General features: G+C 41.0%; 1 protein-coding gene across 1 annotated transcript in view; it reads left to right on the top strand.

Moving 5' to 3' along the window:
- Positions 1–22,434, top strand: part of eIF2Bbeta (eukaryotic translation initiation factor 2B subunit beta) — a 133,472-nt gene that overhangs the window by 78,921 nt on the left and 32,117 nt on the right. Inside the window, 6 exon segments of the mRNA XM_028318484.1 lie at positions 11,136–11,248; positions 12,488–12,559; positions 14,612–14,694; positions 15,335–15,467; positions 16,019–16,088; positions 18,294–18,408. Of these exon segments, the coding sequence (XP_028174285.1) occupies positions 11,136–11,248; positions 12,488–12,559; positions 14,612–14,694; positions 15,335–15,467; positions 16,019–16,088; positions 18,294–18,408 (586 nt within the window).

The raw sequence follows: 22,434 nt of genomic DNA on the forward strand, positions 1-22,434 counted from the left end.
GAGTCCTGCCAAAAAGAACTCATGACTGAAGATATAAAATCACCCAGTATAATATTATAATAGACCAACTCAAGTTCATGACGACTGAATCATGAACTTGAGTTTAGTTTAGCTCAAAGAACTAAAAGACTCGAAGAGACCCAGAAGACTCGAAAGGCCTCAAAAGACTCGGAAGGACTCGGACTCATGTGACTAACGAGTCCTAGTCTTGAAAATAGACTCAAGTCACGAAGACTCGAGTTTCTTACAACTCTAGGCTGGACTGACGTCCACTCGACTGTCACTCTTTTAATTGGCCGTGGAAATTCGGTTTCTCTTTAGACTGAAGTTACGCAATCAATTTTCAAATTACTTCGTTTTTCGTTCACTTTCAAAGCTGAGGCTGCGTAATAGCATTTAACATCTCTTCGTGCTTCCGTGTACTCTTAATATCTGCGATATGTTATTTAACCTCCAGCAAATATCTAAATCATACTGGTTTAATCTTTCATGATCTTATCTATTTTTACGTTGTTCACCTCCATGTTCTAGTGGTTTGAGAGTTCTGCGATGTTCCTAGATTAAGTTCTGTAGTTGTCATCTCTCTTTGGGTAATTGCTCTCAAGAACTTGCTAAAGAATATACCCTAATATGTATAGTATTTTTTATCCATATCTGTTGCACACAACTTGAATACACGTGCCATTATAAGTACATATTATGTACAGTATTTATTAGCATTAGTTTTATTTATATCCCCAAATACAAAACATTCACAGGATTTTCAATTCAAGTCGTGCAATCTGAACGCCTGTAGGTGCGATGATGATGATCTGATTCTCCACTCTCTACAATCCCAAGTTCTGCAGTTACTTAAGCAAGCATTACATTGTAATTCTTCCTTATGGCCATTTTGTGTGTAGTTGTGCAAGCTATCGCTTCCACAGCGCTGCAATCATGTTGTGAAAACCTGTAAGTTCGCTTGTGCTCAGTGTCTTAGCGACTTGTTTTGCTCCAATGGCGGTGACTCTACTGAATCATTAACCTCTATTGTAACGCGCCCATTGGCGATAGAGGAAGAACTGATTGTAAAACACACAAAAGCGACGTCTACGTCTGTAATAATAAGGCCTAGTATGGAGTGTAGACATAGAGCCAAGGTGTGACGCAAGCTGGTGACGTCACACGGTCGTGATGCGCGCGCGCTTTTGTTTCCGTGGAAATTCATGCGCCGCGTTTGTATGTATTCAGGGTAATTTGTCGCAACTGGATCTGTTCAAGTCCGGCCTCGTATTTGGACCAATTTGGTTAAAAAAAAAGTATGATGACATATCTGATAACGACAATGTTAACAGGATTGTTGTGTTCCGGCAGTTGGAGGTAAGATAGCCAGTTCCTCTGTGGTTGAGGATTCCGGGTGGAGTTCGCTTCCACCTTCGGCCTGATCATCACTTTTCATCGGGTGATATGCAGGCCAAGAGTTTCTCGTTGTGGCTCGAAATATGCCTCAAGACTTCTTTCAAGTTACTATAGTCGTCTTGTTTTGCCACTCGTGTGATAAAGTTACTCTGATTCGAAGATAATTCCGAGAGTTTTTTTTTTTTTATTTTTTTTTATGCTAGACAAGGCAGGTATTTGACCGCAATCGCACCTGGTGTTAAGTGAGATGCAGTCTAGTCTAGTTTCGCTAATCCTGATACTGCAAACACATTGGTTTCCATCGAGTGCGTTGTCGGTGTCGCAAGCGCAACGTGACGTGACGCAACAGTCGTGATGTCACAAGATGGCGCGCGCCTTTTGTTTTGTCGTGAAAGCCGCTGGAGGAAGCTAAGGTTTGCATAAAGGGCATAGATCGATATCGTAGTATGCCGACAGTCCTCTGAAATACTAGTGGTTAATTTTTTCAGAGATTTTGGCTTGCAATTTGTAATGGCATGTGATGACGTCACAGTCCTCTGAAATTCTATTTCCTAAGATTTTGGCTTGCAGAATTCCAACTGATGACGTCACAACTAAAATTATTTGACTGAGAAAACAACAACGTACCAAAAACTAACTTGCAGAGTTAATAAAACAATGAGGTTCTTCTGACGTGTTTTCTTCGAGTTTTTAATTTACTATTCAAGTGAGGATATAAGAAATATTATACCCTTATTTCACTTTTCAACCTATGTATTTTCCACGGAATAAAGTATAATTATACTGTCCACGCGACGATATTGAATATCGTTGTGTCCACGGCACAAGAATGGATTTTTCCACTTGTTAAATGCACACAACTGCAGCAAAAACATCTGTTTTCAAGGAAGTATTATGTCTCTTCTCTTCGTTATTATAATTCCATTAAGACACAGTGAAATTAACTTATTCCTATAGGGGTGTATTTTTCGATACTTGGATATGGAAATTGAGTAATGATAAAAAATGATTGAAAATTATAGGTTTTCTAACAAGATCTTCCTCATTGTCCTATCAGTAATGGAGGAGAGTGGTAATGGAGACCATAAAATCCTAATTGGACTATAGATTGTTTCATCCACGAAGACGCGCCCCACCAATTTTTGGACCAAAGAAGCGCGAGGTGCGGGGAATTTGATCCGAGCAATCCGAGCGTCATTATTGTAGTGTGCGTGTGTGTGCACTCATGGATGATTTAGCGTGTACCGATAACACTCAAACATTAGCGGAAGAATTCTTCTTGGATGAAACGATCGATACCCCCTTAATTCTCAGAATTCTCCGTTACCATGAAAAGCACCCAGGAAGAGGAAGGAGCCTCGACCTTCGTCATCTCGCAATAAAATCCAACTCGCGGACCTTGAGTCAACGGACGACCTGACCGGCGATCCGCGGTGACGTCACGCATTGTTGTTTATGTTTTAACGCGAAGACGCTAATGAAATTAATTCTAATGGCCTCTTGGAGCTTGTATCGCTTACAATTTCCTGTCACGGTTAGAGGATGCTAGCTCAAGCTGTCTGTCAAACGAAGATAATAAGACGAAAAGTAGCTAGTATTTTTAACTGTAACATCAACCATGACTCATGCTTCGTAGATTTCGGTCTCGATAAGGATTTTTAAATTTTTTACACTCGCCTTGATAATTCTTTTAACCTTTTCAAGATTTCGTTTCAAATTATTTACATCGATCGTAAGTTTGGTCATGGAAAAGGGGTGAAACTTTAGCTCATTATTATGTGTGCTTTGGTATTGTCTCTGTGTCAGCGTCCCTATCTCGAGCGTTAGTACATTATGTACGGACGACAGCACATCAACCTACGTCTTATCTCGTTGTAATACAGGCTATTTTGTAACAAAAATGTATAGGTTGATGTGCTGTCGACTGTAAATGGTTGTTTCCGCCGTTATCGGCGCAGTATCGGCGCGTGCGCAGCGCCGGCGGCCGTTCATCCCGAGTGATAGTGTGGCCGAAAAAAATAAAATCGATCATGCCTCAATACGTAGATACTTCTTTTTCTTCGTCTTCTTATTCGTTTCGCTCTTGGCAGAGCGGTCGTGGTCACGTTGAGGCGTTGTTCAAATCGGTTGTACGATCTCCCGCCATCTCTCTCTATTGGCAGACTGTCTGGTGCAGTCAAATACGCCGTCTCCCGCTGCCCATTTCACTTGGCGGTCCAGCGCATTGGTTACCTGCCACGCGATCGGGTTCCTTCGACTTTTCCTTGGAGGACCAGTCGTATGGAGTTGTCATCCCGCCTTGAGACATGTCGAAGTGTTGCAATATGCGCGACTGAACTACGGTTGATAAACGCTAAGTGACACCGTACACCATAGATCCTTATTAAATGTAATTCTGAAAATTTTGATTAATTCGATTATTTACCAGCACAGGCCTGAATGGTCAGCCATATTTTTTTAGGACCGGGCTATAATGACATTGTGCGTTGGGCAAAAGTCCACAACGGTAGACAGCTGACGAATGTAGAAAATTCGACGGAGAGAACTCCTCTTTTTCATAAGTTTTTCACTATTATAGATTGGGAGAAGGTATGGACTGAGTAAACCGTAGCTATTTTGGTCATTAATATCTAGTAAGACTGACAAAATTGCTTTTGCGCTACTTATATGGTCACATACGATTGTGGTATCGCCGAGATATGCCGAGTGCGTCACTTGCGCCGGAGTCGCGCGTTGTTGCAGCGACTGTCAATATTGTGATAGCTGGCGTTGTTTGCGAGCTGTGTGCATAGCAGAGTTAGTAGGTACTGCAGTGGGAATGAAAATAAAATCTTTTATTCAGTACTCAAGCCCTTTCAGGGCGTTTAGACTCACTTCTCTTTAAAGCTTGCCCTTTCGAACTCTTATTTTCTTCTGATTAAATTCGTTGGGGGTTCTAAGTCAGTTAGCGATCTCTGGAATCTACACTGGTTGAGTTTTATTGGAGACCAAGCTGTATTACAGGAGTTGCAGTGCAATCCTGGCTTACAGGAGTTGCAGTGGTAGAAAAGAAAGTCCCGTAGACGCACTATGTGTCGACGTCCTGTGCTGTACTTAATTTATAAAAAAAAAATGTTAAATCAGGAACATTTGCAACATCTAATTAAATTGTCATTAACACGTTGGACGCCGCGCAACCTGTTAATCACTCCAGCTAAGCTAAATATAAATGCATATGTTAGGCCCGGTTTCCACCATAGGCGAAGAGTTATGCGTTTAAATACCCAATCAGATTTCGTCATTTCCACGCCACTTCTCCGCTCAACTGATGAACACTCCTTAGTGGAAACTGGGCAAGCCTTGGGTTATTATTTGTAACTGCTCACAGTACATATCTTTAGATTATTCGGGATCAAGTTAGGTATTAANAGATAAAGGTGTACAATACAACATATCTGATAACGACAATGTTAACAGGATTGTTGTGTTCCGGCAGTTGGAGGTAAAATAGCCAGTTCTTCTGTGGTTGAGGATTCCGGGTGGAGCTCGCTTCCACCTTCGGCCTGATCATCACTTTCCATCAGGTGATATGCAGGCCAAGAGTTTTCTCGTTGTGGCACGAAAATCGGAATATGCCTCAAGACTTCTTTCAAGTTACTATAGTCGTCTTGTTTTTCCACTCGTGTGATAAAGTTACTCTGATTTGAAGATAATTCAGACACTGCATACACATTGGTTTCCATCGAGTGCGTTGTTGGTGTCGCAAGTGCAACAGTGACGTGACGCAACAGTCGTGATGACACAAGATGGCGCGCGCCTTTTGTTTTGTCGTGAAAGCCGCTGGAGGAAGCTAAGGTTTGCATAAAGGGCATAGATCGATGTCACACCACCACTCACCAGTCCTAGTTTTAATTCCATCTGAGACACTAGTTTTTCCAGAGATTTTGGTTTGCAATTTGCAATGCCAAATGATGACGTCACAACTAAAATTAATATACTAAGAGAACAACGTACAGAAAATGAATTTGCAGAGTTATTTAAAACAATGAGGTTCTTCTGGCCTGTTTTCTAAATCTGAGTTTTAAATATTCTTTATCCAAATGAGGATATGTATAAGGAATGTTAAACTCTTTATTATTATATTAATGAGAGCCTCTATTTCACTATTCAACCTATGTATTTTCCAAGGAATAAAGTATAATTATACCGTCTGTCCACGCGACGATATTGAATATCGTTGTGTCCACGGCACAAGAATGGATTTTTCCACTTGTTAAGTGCACACAACTGCAGCAGAAACATCTGTTTCGAAGGAAGTCTTAGAGTCTTTGTTATAATTCCATTAAGAAACAGTTGGTGGGATTATTGTTTCACATAAACAGGGCACAATTTTCGTAGAGACGGAAAATGGCGCGTCTGAAAGTCAAAATTTATTTATTTGTATGGACTATTAAATTGTGTTTTCAAGTCGCCAAATAAAAAATTAAAAGACTAATAAAAACAACTAAGTTTTTCTCTTATGGGAGTCTTTACATGTCTCATAATCTTTTTGTCCTACCAGCGCTTCGAGACCAACATTTGGCAAGTGCTAAGAAGAAGCGCTGCAACCAACTCAGTCACCACTGTCTGGTATAGCAGTTATAAAAAATCCCCTTGATAGTATATCAATTTCCTTACTGGACCATCCTCTTCGTTCTCAGAATTCTCCGTTACCATGAAAAGCACTCAGGAAGAGGAAGGAGCCTCGACCTTCGTCATCTCGCAATAAAATCCGACTCGCGGACCTTGAGTCAACGGACGACCTGACCGGCGACGGCGATCCGCGGTGACGTCACGCATTGTTGTTTATGTTTTAACGCGAAGACGTTAATGAAATTAATTCTAACGGCCTCTCGGAGCTTGTATCGCTTACAATTTCCTGTCACGGTTAGAGGATGCCAGCTCAAGCTGTCTGTCAAACTGAGATAATGACGCCCGTATTCACAAACGATGCTTGCTTAAGTGAAGCAGCAAATCGATCGTACAGCGTTAAACAGAGCCATAGCTCTATGATTTGTTCATGTGTCACCCTGCGCGCGCTGTGAGACCTCATAGTAATGATTGTGAATACGGGCGTAAGACGAAAAGTAACAAAGTATCTTTAACTGTACATCAACCATGACCCTTTGCCCATGAAGTCGCCCCGTGGATTTCTGTTTTGAAAATTTTCTAGTCTTTTTTACCCTTGCCTTAAAAATTCTTTTAACCTTTTCAAGACTTCGTTTCAAATTATTTACATCAATTGCAAGTTTATAAATATTTTTGGGAGATTTCGTTTCAAATTATTTACATCAATTGCAAGTTTTATAAATATTTTTGGGTCAGGAAAAAGGGGTGAAACTTTAGCTCATTTACTTATTATGTGCTTTGGTTCAGCTCTCTTTGTGTGAGAGTCCCTATCTCGAGCATTATTAGTAGGCATTATGTACATGGTTGTTTCCGCCGTTATCGGCGCAGTATCGGCGCGTGCGCAGCGCCAGCGGCCGTTCATCCCGAGTGATAGTGTGGCCGAAAAAACGAAAATCGATTATGCCTCAACCTACGTAGATACTTCTTCGTCTTCTTATTCGTTTCGCTCTTGGCAGAGCTGTCGTGGTCACGTTGAGGCGTTGTTCAAATCGGTTGTAGAGGCGGATACGACTCTCCGCACAATCTCCCGCCATCTCTCTCTGTTGGCAGACTGTCTGGTGCAGTCACATACGCCGTCTCCCACTGCTGATTTCACTTGTTCGGTCCAGAGCATTGGTAACGTGATCGGGTTCCTTCGACTTTTCCTTTGACGACCAGTCGTTCTATGGAGATGTCATACCGCCTTGAGACATGTCCGAAGTATTGCAGTATGTGCGACTGTACTACGGTTGATAAACGCTAAGTGACACTGAGCACCGTAGATACTTAAGAAATATAATTTTGAAAATTTTGATTAAATCGATTGTTTACCAGCAGGCCTGAATGGTCAGCCAGACATTTTTTTTTTAGAACCGGGCCATAATGAGATTGTGCCTTGGGCAAAAGTGCACAGAGTAGACAACTGACGAAAGTAGAAAATTCGACGGAAGGAACTCCTCTTTTTCAAAAGATATTTATTATAGATTGGGAGATATTTCTAAACCGTAGCTATTTTGGTCATTAATATCTAGTAAGACTGACAAAACTGCTTTTGCGCTACTTGTATGGTCACACACATACGATTGTGGTATCGCCGATATATGCCGAGTGCGTCACTTGCGCCGGAGTCGCGCGTTGTTGCAGTGACTGTCAATATTGTGATAGCTGGCGTTGTTTGCGAGCTGTGTGCATAGCAGAGTTAGTACTGCAGTGGGAATGAAAATAATATCTTTTATTCAGTACTTAGGCCCTTTCCAGGGCGCTTAAACACGTCCCAAATATAGCTTGACCTTGCGAACGACCATATTCTTCTGATCAAATTCGTTGGGGGTTCCAAGTCAGCTAGCCATTCAGCTACTACTCAACCTTCACTGGTTGGGTTTCATTAGAGGTCAAGCAGTAAATCCTGGCTGTACAGGAGTTGCTGTGGTGGGAATACTCAAACGCATTTTGTGTCGACGACCGGCGCTGTTTTATTTATAAAAAAATTTGTTAAAACAGGAACATTTGCAACATCTAATTAAATTGTCATTACCACGTTGGACGCCGCGTAACCTGTTAACCCATCCAGCTAAGCTAAATATAAATGCATATGTTAGGCCCGGTTTCCACCATAGGCGAAGAGTTATGCGTTTAAATACCCAATCAGATTTCGTTATTTCCACGCCACTTCTCCGCTCAACTGATGAACACTCCTCAGTGGAAACTGGGCCTAAGCCTTGGGTTATTATTTGTAACTGCTCACAGTACATATCTTTTGATTATTCGGGATCAAGTTAGGTATTAATCTAATCTGTATACTGTCAGTTGTCTCACTGAACCCTTGTCATATTTTCTGTGTCGCGAGTGTACATGTACAGTCACCGTCAAACACATCGCGACACCCAATGTAGACAAAAAATTTGCAACACGTATTTGATATAATTTGAATNTTCAACGTCAAACAGTTCGTGACACCTAATGTAGTAAAAAAATTTGCAACACGTCTTTGTTATAATTTAAATAAAGCGGTGTTTTAATTTTTTAGCCACTTTCAACATTTCAGCCACAGGACGTCCACTGCTGAACATAGGCTCCCCCAATGACTTCCACATCCCACGGTTGGTAGCGGCCTGCATCCAGCGCCTTCCTGTTTTCCATTACGTGGCCTCCACTCCAGACAGAACCTTGTTGCCCTTTAGCCACTTTGTGTGTCACGAACTGTACTAGTAAGTACTAAGTACCGAAGCGTGCGTTATCAGGCGCTGCCCGGAACAGTTGTGAAGGCCCGTGGGGTCCGTTGAACTGCGGTCTCGGTGGTAACGACTACGGTATGCTCTCACCTGCAGCTGCCAACTTAGCCAACAATGTACAATTGTACATGTAAACAAAGCATGTGGTTGTGTCATTCGTTGTAGATATGTAGAGCTTAGGGTATAATGGGACTGCTGACGCATAATGTACGCACCTCTGTGTTTATGTTCCTAGACTATGTAAAGCATTATCTCTTTAGGCCATTATTATCATCGAAAATTAGTTTTATTTACAAGCTCTATTCGTTGTTTAAGATCAATGAAACTTCTATAAGTAAGATTTTCATGTAATTACTTTATAGGTAACGTTGTTGGTATGCCTCAAACCATTGAGTTTCTAAATAAATTAATTAAAATAAACATCTTAATGGGAATATAGTTCCCACAATTTTTTAAAGTCCAAAAACAACGAAGAACTAGTTACGCCCGTTACAGGCTTAAATAAACTTTGATAACGCTACGTTTAGGGTATGCAAAACCGAAAGTTTATCAAAAACCGATTTTTTTTTCGGTTTCCAAGAAAAAAAACCGGTTNAAGTTGGCGTGAAAAGGGAAGTTTAATTAATATATTTTTCTTTGTGTACAACAAAAACCTGTGCGATTCAGTGAAACTACAGAGAATCCTTTGTGTATGAAGCAACAATGACAAAATGAAATACGCGTAAAGTAGCGTGTATCATAGAGTTCAAAAACACGTGATAGCTCGCGCACAGGGTTGACGAACTTGTTTTTAACAGCCTATGTCTGTAATTTACAGAACATTCGAAAAAATATTTTTCTTCTTCAACTTTCTTTTCAAAAATAAAGGAATGTTCTCTTTGAGTTTTTTTTTTTATCTACAGTTAAGAGTACTTTCTCCCCAGGTGGCATTTCAAAATTCCACCCTGTATAATAGCTACTCTTTCTTTTTGTAGAAAAAGAGCTAAAATTGGCAGCCCTTTTACTTCAAGATTTAAGGCAGTCAATTAACCTCTCAAGGCCGAATCGATCCGCCCCGAGATGCGAAGGGTTAACACACCTCAATCGGGCGCGCCCGAGTTCAATGCTATCGGACACCAGCTGTTCAAAACGACTATCATACAAACTTACTCAATAAGGATTTATATTCTAAATAGATTATATTCTAAAAATAATTGATAAACTGTACTTAATCTCAGTTTATTACGTTTGCATAGTCACTCGCGTTTTATGAAAAAACGTATTTCAAATTCAAATTGGCTCTACCCAAACCCATAAATATTTACACAACACTCTTTCAAGTTTTTCTATCAATGACTGAGCTTGGTGACTGAGTAATCTTAAAAATATTAAGAAGATCAATTACTTTAGCAAACATAATTACGACAATCATATTGACATATCATTACATTACCAAAGAAGTGACAATAGTTATTAAGTACTTAACATAGATTTTCCCTGAAAACAAGTTGCAATTTGTACTCAAGTAATTCCACAATACCCAAGTACCGAGAACTGATAAAGCCGGTGTGACTAGCGCGGCTCAAATATTAGTTCCCGCGAGAGGCGATAAGGCTGTTGCAACGTCAACTAACTGAGAGAGAATGATATTTACTTGAGGCTCAAATGTTAACCTCTTGCCTGGTACTTATTCGTTAAGTACGAGTGAAAGTGCTGTTACATACCATTTTCTTTATATGAAATACTAGCGGCCGCCAGCGACTTCGTACGCGTGGATCCCGTTTTACCTCCTTAGGGGTTGAATTTTGCAAAATCCCGTCGTAGTGAGCTCCTACGTTCTAAAAGGAACCCCCATGCAAAATTTAAGACTTCTAGCACTTGTAGTTTCTGAGATTTCGTGATGAGTGAGTCAGTCAATCAGTGACCTTTCGTTTTTATTTATATTGATTTAAATAGGGTCTTGCTACAGAAAATGATTGGGGTAAATAACAATTGCCTATCGCAAACACTTCTAAATGTGAGCATAAAAAAGTTTTTTTGCTGTCTCGGACACACTTCATCAGGTGCCTAAACACGAAAACGTAAATTATTGTATAGACATACGACTCTTACGAGCACAATTGCTACGAAATCTGGCATAATAACCACCAGGTGTGATTGCGGTCAAATACCTGCCTTGTCATACATAAAAAAATAACCACCTATGTTGATATACTTCAAACACCGCAAAAATAAAACATGGAGTATGCTTAAACCACTGTGGGCTGTGGCCTCCGTTTTTTTTACTGTATCGATCAGGTTCAAAATTTCCAAAAGTGTCACTGTACACCACTTTTGTCCACCTTGTCTAAAAATCTTTCTACCTGATGAGCCATATTGACCCCTATTTCCTTGTTCCAGCGATGGCAGCAGCGCCGGCAGTCCGAAGGAGGCGTGCGTGGCCAACTCGCCGCCGCCCGCGCCCGCCAAGCGCGACGTTCGTCATCACCACGACCAGAGGAGGCTCAGCATCGGTCAGTATACGCAAGGCTCTAAGCACTAGATTGTTTATCCACAACGAGGAAGCTCTTGGCCTTCATCTGACTGAAAATAAGCCATCATCATGACCAGAGGAGGCTCAGCATCGGTCAGTATACACAAGGCTCTAAGCACTAGATTGTTTATCCACAACGAGGAAGCTCTTGGCCTTCATCTGACTGAAAATAAGCCATCATCATGACCAGAGGAGGCTCAGCATCGGTCAGTATACACAGCAGCTATAAGCTATGGTACATATTTTGTCCACAACGAGGAAACTTTTCTTGGGCTGCCTCTGAAAGTAAGCCACTACGAGTACCACGACCAGAGAAGGCTCAGCATCGGTCAGTATACGCAGCAGCCACTAAGTTAAGGTACAAGTCCAAGATGGACTGAAGACAGACACAAGCAGGCGACACAGCTAGAGGATGCGGTTGACCGCAGAAGGTTCAAAGAAACCCTGGTGGCTTGCAGTTTGCGTTCTGCAGTCCATCTTGGACTTGTACCTTTATGCTAATACGCAGCAGGCTCTAACGCTATGCTACATTTGTTTACATTTCATTTTACATTGTTCCACAACGATGAAACTCTTGACCTGCATCTGAAAGTGAGCCACTACCACGATTAGAGGAAGCTCAGCATCGCGTCGGTCAGTATACGCAGCAGGCTCTAACTAACGCTGTGCTAAAGTTTTATTCCACAACGAGGAGACTCTTGGCCTGCATCTCGCCTGGTGTCAATTGATGATCAAGCGGAAGGTGGAAGCGAACCAACTCTCTTACTTCTGCTATGCTGTCAACATTATTGCATAATGTGCACCACCGAGTGGAATTCTCTGCCAGCTGCTGTGTTCTTGAAACTATACTAAGGCCTTTAAGGCAAGAGTCAATAGGAATCTTCTGAGCAAGTTTGCTCCTTCATAGATCGACGAGCGACTTTTCGCCATTGCACTTTTAAGGTAAAACTTGCGTGCAGCGAGTAATGACAATAGGCGTGCCTTGTTCTTCGAAAAATTCATCAGAATCATCCGACTCTTTTCTTAGTTGATGCTGTCCTGTTTAGCATGTAAGTGCATGAAGGGTAGAAGTGACTTTAGCAAATGGATCTCGCCCTTTGTTGATGACGACTAAGTCCAGCAACTTTGGTGTCTTTAGGATTTCTCTGGCACATCTCCTTTAGTCATAGTTACTCTATGGTTGGTGTGGGGTACACTAATAGGCCTTGTATGACTCCAGGAGGCAGCGGCGCCGGCGGCTCTCGACGCGCCGAGCGCCGCGCCGCCGGCACTTCTGATCGGCGCCGATCAGGTACTGCTGCACCGAGCATGCTACGCCACCTGGATTATGTTTATCTTAAAGCTGACAGTGTCTCCAGATCGAAACAAAATAAAATTAACAAATATCCTTGGATAAATGTAGAAATAATTTCAGAAAAGAAATTATTTTTTGAACTTATCCATTTACTGCTCTTGCCCTTTGGGTTCCCTTTACGTATTCCTATGAGTGGTCATCCATTCCCTCTTTTCATCTTCTTCGGTCGTCCTTTTCTCTTTCATTCCCCAAAAGCCACAAATCACTTATTTATCAAGTACTGATTATATTATCAATTTTAAATAATAGTTCAGTCCTTGTATCTAGAGACACTGTTACAACCAAACATGATTTACACGTTATCTATTTGGGAATGGCCTTATAACCCTCACTTTCTTATGTTGTTTCTATCTTCTCTACTGAATCACATTTTGTTTTCATTCTTCATCACATCATCATGTATTTATTTATTTTTCATCGCGACGCGACTTTTGTAAAAGATTCACTTGTGTTACTATTTATTTTCTCGAATCACGGTCTTGGGTATTACGTATTATTAAACTACTGCTCTATTTGGAAAAAGCTTTGAACTGCTCTACTTATCTTTGTTATTTTATTTTTCTAAGTGGCTTCGTCTTCTTCTTGGTGGTATGAATTCATTTACTTTCTCAGAAGAGGAATATAAAAAATTATCTATATTTGATAAGTTGTTCAAATGGCTGGTTTTATTTTAGCCAAAACAGCATGGACAATCTGAGGTTAGCGAATAAGAAAACGACTTATAAGCAATTGGTACATACAAAGTCAGCAAATTATTTCTAGAAAATATTCAGTATATGCAAATCATACAATAATAAGCATTGCCGCAGCAAAACCAAGTCAATTCCGTTTCCTGGTCCCCATGGAAATGATATCAAAGCAGCATGGTCGGGTGGCGCTTTCCCCGCGAGCGCGACGCTTGCGCAAGAGTTGCGTGCGCCGAAATTGAGCGCAGAGGTTAGGGAAAGGATCGAAAAGTTACGGGGCACTTATTTTGAAGGGAAAGTCGAAAGTTTTATTAAAACACCGGAGCATAAAGGCAATATAGGTAGTGCAGTCATCGTGAAATAGTTCATGACACCCAATAGCCAAAAATTTGATAAAACAACGTTATTATAATTATAACAAAGACGTTTGCGAACTTATTGGCTACTTTGAGTTTGGGTGTCATCATGAGCTATTTGACGCTGACTGTACGTAATTATTGGGTAGATAGATACTTAGTTAAGAATATAAATCACTATTTGGTAATTTCCTTATTGCATATGAATAAATCTACCGCCCGCCCTACAAGTATTCGCTATAAAGTATAAAATGTTAGGTACTGTGGCTGATTCTACAGCAAAACCTAAATGAAATACTGAACTGAAACAGTCAGTTTTGTACAAATAATCAGTCACAGTCTATCACATCTAAAATCGCAAATAAATCAACACAATCGCCAAAAATTAAATTTCAATATCAATATCAACACAAGTAATGGACGCGGACAGCCGCCGAAATAAGGACACATAAAGGCTTTCACGAGTAGCTTTTAAACCCAATCGAATGCCAAAATTACTTTTGGCACAAATGAGCGCCCCAAATGAAATCACTTACGCAACTGCGGGCGAGCGGAGGCTCGTGACAGAGTTGAAAAGATACTATTGATAATGATAATTTACCATGATTTTCAAAGGAAAAGGAAAGAAAATATTATTAAAGTAGTTTAAGAGAAAGGCACCACAAATAAATAATATGATTTGTAGGTTTCTCCACCTATAAAGAGATTTCTCCAGCAGCCCATGGTGATAGGGTTATTGATAAATAGAGATGAAGGTAGGATACTCATATCGTGAAATGTTGAGTATGTCCCTTTTCAGAGCACGTTAGGCAATCACAATAATAAAATAGCAATTTCCTCTAAACCGCATGGCAGGATACAATTGTATTAGAACGAAATATGTACTTGATTAAGTTCTCACCCGAGTGTAAGTGCCTTTCCTGATGGTTGTCTTCTTGATGTTGCAGACCTGCGCGTGAGCCCCGGCGCCGGCGCCGGCCCGTCCGCCGAGCCGCCGCATCTGTTGCATCCGCCGCACCACCATCATATGGTGAGTACTCCAACGAAGGGGACTGAGGAGGTGGTTGATCTTAGGCCTGTGCAGGAGGGCGCTGGATGCAGGCCGCTACCAAGGCCAACCGGCCAATACGGATATCATTAGGAGGGGCCTATAATGAGGACAACAGTGGAGGTGATAGATCTTTGCAGAAAGGCGCTGGATGCAGGCCGCTGCCAACCTTCCAATCTGAAGATCATTGGGAGAGGCCTATGGTTAGCAGTGGGATAAGATATTTTGTAATGTGGAGGAAATTCCTTTACGCATAATATTCTAGGGGCGCCAAGCTTGACGACTTTTTAAAAAAAAAATTTAATACTCCATCCACACACTAGTATGGCAATTGGAAATAATAAAAAATATTATTGCCAGGTTAGGCCTCATCACCCAGCTGTCCATCGATCTTTAAACACAAAGCCTGGTGAACACTATTGTTTGAAGCTCTTATTGTGGCATAGAACTTATCAACACTCGGCAGAAGAATAAATAGTCAAGTCATGCAGGTCGCTACTGACCCGCTGTTTTATAAACAGCTCGTGTAGAAAGATAGGTTATCAGATCATAGTAACATTACCCTACTGCCAATCTTCCTGACTTCCCAGCTCTGCAGCTGACAATTCCATCCGTATTCCAGGACACGAACCCGCTGGAAGGGCCGGTGGAGTCCATGGTGAGTGGCGGCGGCTCGTCGGACGGCGAGCTGTCCTCCAAGGCCGGCGACAGCCCCAGCCGCAAGCGCCGCCGCATCTCCCGCCATCTGTCCTCAGGTTTGGGAACTGCACAGCTTGTAATATAACTCGTGGAACCCTAAGTGTTTACGAGATTGAATCAGAAATGAAGAGATCCGTAAACGAAGTAGTCGCTTACATAGCCCTAAGGATTGGGCAGCAAGGTTCTGGAGTGGAGGCACGTACCGGAAAACGCATCGTGGGACTTCCACCCACAAGGTGCCGCCTGGAATTCGCTGCCTGCTGCTGTATTTCCTGAACACTATAATCCGGGCGTTTTCATGGCGAGAGTGAATAGGCACTTATATGGCAGATATGTACCATCCTAGACTGCATCTCACTTAACACCAGGTGCGATTGCGGTCAAATACCTGCCTTGTCTAGCATAAAAAAAAGGTGGACCGACAACCTCATAAAGGTACTAGGCGCTGGAAGCAGACCGCTACCAACCGGGCGATGTGGAAATCATTGGGGGAGGCTTATCTTCAGCAGTGGATGAACTGTGGCTGTAATGATGATGGTGAAGATGAGAGGAGCAGGTGTACCGAGGCGTAAAAATAGGATAAAATGAGACTCTTTTCGTGTTTCAGGCGAAAGCAATGTGTCGGTCGCAGCACCCCCCGTCGAGAGACGGACGCCCCGGCATCACTACCAACCTCCGTAAGTATCGTCTCTTCTATTCAACTAGGGGAATAGGGTCGACTAGTTAAGGAAGTCAGAAAATTGACCAAGCAACGCTGATTCCAGCAAAAAATTGTACAACTGAAACTTTGTAGGAAGCAGTGACTGTAAGGCACCACTTCTGTGCCTAGAATATGAGGTTAGGACGAAAAATAACATCCTACTGTACTGAGGGTAGAGTCCCTTATTTTTCAGATCCTAGAGTCCTAGCTGCCTAGCCAAGGATATAACGTTGCTTGGACTTAAAACATTTTTATGATAATATGACTGATGAGTGTGTGTACAACAACTTGACCTTTATTGGTCGGGTTTCAATCTTTTGATCCCGGCTACACAGGAATAGCAGCAGTGAGAAAGATCCTTTTCAATGTATTGTTGTCTGCGTTGCAGACGGCGAATGCGCTACGTGTCAGGCGGCGCGCGAGGAGCGTGGGCGCACGAGCGACTCATGGTCCCTTATTTTTAAGGCCCTATCTAGAGCCCTAGTCGCTCAAGAAAATAACGTTGCTTAGAACTGTTTTTATGATAACATAACTGATTAGTTGGAATAGGGATGTTTCCTGGGTCAAAAAGCAAGAGTTTTAATTAGTCCGTCAGTTAACTTATCAAAAAATACTCTACACGTATTTTTAACTTTTTCAAACTAATGAAAATTTAAAGAGATAAAGCGCGCCAAAGTTCATAAGAAGAGGCTCGTGACGTCAATGAGTGCATAAAAGTGTCGCACTTTGTGACGTCGCGCGGAATTTCAACGCACCATAACTATGTAATTATTTGTTAGATTGACAAATAAAAATATAGGTGTCCAATATTTTTTGATATTAAACATGACGAACTAAAAAAATTTTTTTAGGAAACTAGCCTATTGACAAAAAGTGGTAAATGGGTTAACGTGCGGGGGCTGCAAAATCATGTTGTGACGTCACGCGCGAATATTGGAAATTTTTGAAAATTTTAAAAAGTCCGTAAACTTCTCGAGGCTCTATCTTCGGTAATACTGGATGGATTGAGGTGAAATAAAAACTAGTGTAATGTGTGTGATCTAAACTTTAAATTAAGTTATAATTTAACTTAATATTACAACTTATGCGTGTTGTCCATTACCACCATGTACGTAATGTACATCAAAAATGTATTTGTTTACAATTACGATTGATATAAGCAATATCTTAAATTAAAAAGTAGAATAAAATGTAAAAAGCTTTATTTGTGAACGTTAGGTGGTATTTCTGTCAAATTTCAATACACTAAGTACCTATTACAGTAATAAGCTTCTGCAGATATCGCAAATAAATGAGATTCAATGTTCAAAACAATTCAGAAATAAAAACTGTTCAATTCACTCACACATAGGTTAATTATTCACTGCAATAATCACCAACTATCTGAATCGCGGGGTGGGTCATGTCAGGTGGCGGCAGTGGTCTCGAACGTCAATGAGCCAAATCGGTAGAGTTGCCAACTAAAAATCGGTACATATGTACCTAAAATCGGTATATGAAATAAAAATACAATTTTCAATCAAATTGCTATATTTACCAAAAAAAGTTCACTTATTATTGTAATATAACACCATAAAAATCAACTTATAACATAAAAAGAGAAGGTTTAACATAAAAAATAGCGTAGAGATTTGATTGGGCACAAAAAACGGAGATCTTACAAATTAAATTATTTATCATAATGTTTCGGATCGTACCAATATTCTTTGGCCATAGCCGCAGTCATTTTTAAATTAATTTCTAAGTCATAACAATTAGCATCCATGAAAAGTCGTTTTGAATGCAGTAGGTTAGTGATTGACTCAGTAGACAGCCTATTTCTCTGTTTTGTTTTNAATACTCTACACGTATTTTTAACTTTTTCAAACTAATGAAAATTTAAAGAGATAAAGCGCGCCAAAGTTCATAAGAAGAGGCTCGTGACGTCAATGAGTGCATAAAAGTGTCGCACTTTGTGACGTCGCGCGGAATTTCAACGCACCATAACTATGTAATTATTTGTTAGATTGACAAATAAAAATATAGGTGTCCAATATTTTTTGATATTAAACATGACGAACTAAAAAAATTTTTTTAGGAAACTAGCCTATTCAAGCTGTAGATCCTGGCTACACAGGAGTAGCAGCAGTGAGAAAGATAGCCCTGAATAATCATTTGTAAAGAATTGTTGTCTGCGTTGCAGACGGCGAATGCGTTACGTTTCCGGCGGCGCGCGAGGAGCGTGGGCGCACGAGCGACTGATGGAGCCGCACGCGCCGCGGCCCGCGCACGCGCCGCACCCGCCGCACGCCGCGCCCGTGCTGCTCGACATCAACCAGGTGAGGAGCCGCCTCGTGGTCTAAAGCCTGGTCCGTGAGCACGCAGAATCCCGTCCAATGACCCCACGCTACCCATCCCTATCGCTCGCGCGTAATTATGTCGCGACTGTGCGACGGGCGCCCGCAGTGAGTGTGCGAGCGCGACAGCAACATAATTACGCGCGAGCGATAAGGTTGGGTAGCTAGGGGTCATTGGACAAAATTCTACGTGCTCACAGACCAGACTTTAGTCTTTAATGTTTCTACGTTTTCCTCCCCAGATGTCGCTGCGAGGCGCGCGTTTAAGCGCACTAGGCGGCGGCGGCGTGTGGCCGCACCCGCACGCGCACGCGCACCCGCACGCGCACCCGGCGCACTCGCACGCGCACCACGCGCGGGACCACGCGCCTCGCACGCAGGTATGTGGGACGAGTAGGTGACGCGCCGCGAGTGGGGATATGTTCAGTAGGACGGAATAGACAAATTGTCTTTGAAATCTTTATACAGTCAAGATTGGGTGGTATAATTTCATTAAACACTTTACTGGCTCCAATTTTTTTATCAATAAAAAATGTGTTAAGCGTTATTGTTTGTCATGGTCATAACTATTTTGACTTTTAAAGCTTGCAGCTTTTGGCTATGTGAAAGCCATTACTACTTTCTTGCAGAGAGAAATCTCACTCCGCTCTACTTTAAAAGCACCCTTGTGATGATAGATAATGACTTTCAATCAGCATCTCATCAAATATTGCATTGCCAAAGAAGACTGTTTTTCATCAATGAACACAATTGCAGCCTCCTCTTTCTATAACAAACTGCAGGTATTTTGGAGTGCATTCAAGTTTCAATCTTTAATTACCTCCTTTGACTTAGTTTCAAATGTTATTTTTAACATTTTTGTCGTCGTGACTACATGGATGACATTGTAATATCTTCGTTTTCTCTGCAATGACATGTAGGTAAATTTTTATTAATTATATCATCAAAAACAACGGAAATACTGAACATATCTCCAATTTGAAGATGTATCTAATAAGAAAAATAATGTTATTTTATTACAGAGACTAGTTTAAACCAACAACAGTATTAGAATTTATTGTACGCGATAAAAACGGAATTAATATTACTCAGTGTATACTTTCAACATCTGTATGGAACACAACAAAATAAGACTAGATTCATTTTGACAGTAGCATAAAACAAAACATGAAATGAACACCTATCCCAATATTATGAACAAATTCAAGCGTCACTTATTGTTTTAGCCGTCAGCCCGTATAGGTAGTTAAAAGTTAAAGCATACCGATATCTTTGTTCACTACTGTGTGTCATACTCTAAAAGAAAATTGATATTTTACTTTTGGAATACATGCCATTGTTTTGGTTGAAGGTGCATTTTCAGTTTTTATAAATTGATTGTGTATTTTAGGATAATTCTTTTAGCATTCACAAATCTGGGCATAGCATATGACTTATACAGGATTGTAAGCGATGCGTAAGTCAGGTTTAATTTTAAGATTATCTAAATTTAAGTATTGTTAGTCTAGTTTGTAAGATATTTTTAAGTTTCTGTTGTAAGCTTTGGAACGTGGGGCGACCGGACGTGACTTTTCCTTTCATTTGTATAAATTAATGTGACTCGGGAATCAGGAATTTAAAAAGCAATATTATGCACAGATGATCTTGTTGTTAATAAAAATTAGATGAAAAACCTTATTATGATACGTCAAATTGAAATGATATGAATTTAAAATGCCTTTTTATCTATATACAGGTGTCCCGTAATGTAACGTCAAGCCGGAACTGGGTGTTGAGGCAAGTTGTGCTGGTTACCAGAAAAATATAAAAAAAAATCTATGTGGCATATTTTAAAAATAATAGGCATTTAAAAAAAATCAAAAAATTCTACTCCAGGGGACGGTCCTTTTGCTCGGGTTGCCACAAATCTTCACGTTTTCCAAATTTTTTTTTTGTTATGTAACCCTGAATAATGCTTCTCTAAATTGTTATCAAAATTACAAAACCAGCTGCTCCAGCTTGGATGAAAAAAATACATTATTCCCAAAAAAAATTTCAACATAAAAATTTTGCCTAGTTTAAACTGACTGTACTGAAAAAAAATGTACTGCGCGAGTGTGGCAAGTGACGTCATAATTTGGCGCATTTAGTAAGGATTCCAAAATGGTATAACACTTGGTAAATTTTTGCTGTAATTGTCGACAATTTTTGTTTTTTTGGAAATAGTCCCGTTTTTAACTTTATCTACCTTGGTTAAAAATTATTATTCTAATGTGCCCAAAATTCAAGTTTCTGTGATTGACTGCCGTACAGTCAGTCACAGAAACTTTTGTCACCATGACAGTAATTAGTAGTTGACATACTGTGACAAAAGTCACCCGTGTGCGCGCGCCTTTACTACCTGCTCTGCCTGCACTTGTACTTGGTAACCGGGATAGTAAGGATATGAAGTTTCGGTTATGGATACGGTTACGGATATTAGAATAATATTATACCGGTTTCGGTTACGGTCACGGATATGAAATCATTTCAGATTATCCGAAAGTCTCGGATAATTTCGGTTACGGAATTATTAGAATTGCAAAAATGTAGGTATAANGATAAGATAAGAATAAGATAAATAGGGTCTTGCTACAGAAAATGTCTGGGGTAAATCATAATTGTCTATAGCAAACACCTCTATGTGAGCATAAACAGATTTGCTGGATCTATGACCCAAAATTTCATCAGGTGCCTAAACGTGAAAACGTAAATTTTTATTTTGACTTACGACTCTTACTCATTACTTTATTGCTTCACCACATTAGCATTTATTTACGAGCATAATTCCTGCTACGAAATCTGGAATAATATCCGCCTATATTGCTATATGATTGCCATACTTCAAACACCATTAAAACAAAACATGGAATATGCTCAAACTATTGTAGCCTCCATTTTTTTTTACTGTATCGATCAGGTTCAAAATTGCCAACAGTGACACTATACACCACTTTTGTCCACCTCGTCAAAAAAACCTTGTACCTGCTAAGCCATTCTGACCCCTATTTCCTTGTTCCAGCGATGGCAGCAGCGCCGGCAGCCCGAAGGAGGCGTGCGTGGCCAACTCGCCGCCGCCCGCGCCCGCCAAGCGCGACGTGCGTCATCACCACGACCAGAGGAGGCTCAGCATCGGTCAGTATACACAGCAGCTATAAGCTATGGTACATATTTTGTCCACAACGAGGAAACTTTTCTTGGGCTGCCTCTGAAAGTAAGCCACTACGAGTACCACGACCAGAGGAGGCTCAGCATCGGTCAGTATACGCAGCAGCCACTAGGTTAAGGTACAAGTCCAAGATGGACTGAAGACTGCAACAGCAGGCGACACAGCTAGAGGCTGCGGTTGACCGCAGAAGGTTCAAAGAAACCCTGGTGGCTTGCAGTTTGCGTTCTGCAGTCCATCTTGGACTTGTACCTTTATGCTAATACGCAGCAGGCTCTAACTAACGTTGTGCTAAAGTTTTATTCCACAACGAGGAAACTCTTGGCCTGCATCTCGCCTGGTGTAAATTGATGATCAAGCGGAAGGTGGAAGCGAACCAACTCTCTTACCTCTGCCATGCTGTCAACATTATTGCATAATGTGCACCGCCGAGTGGAATTCTCTGCCAGCTGCTGTGTTCTTGAAACTATACTAAGGCCTTTAAGGCAAGAGTCAATAGGAATCTTCTGAGCATTTGCTCCTTCATAGATCGACGAGCGACTCTTCGCCATTGCACTTTTATTGCACTTTTAAGGTAAAACTTGCGTGCAGCGAGTAATGACAATAGGCGTGCCTTGTTCTTCTAAAAATTCATCAAAATCATCCGACTCTTTTCTTAGTTGATGCTGTCCTGTTTAGCATGTAAGTGCATGAAGGATAGAAGTGACTTTAGCAAATGGATCTCGCCCTTTGTTGATGACGACTAAGTCCAGCAACTTTGGTGTCTTTAGGATTTCTCTGGCACATCTCCTTTAGTCATAGTT

The sequence above is a fragment of the Ostrinia furnacalis genome, unplaced genomic scaffold, assembly GCF_004193835.3.
Source record: "Ostrinia furnacalis isolate ACB-3 unplaced genomic scaffold, ASM419383v2 OfSCF6924, whole genome shotgun sequence".
Taxonomy (NCBI): Eukaryota; Metazoa; Arthropoda; class Insecta; order Lepidoptera; family Crambidae; genus Ostrinia; species Ostrinia furnacalis.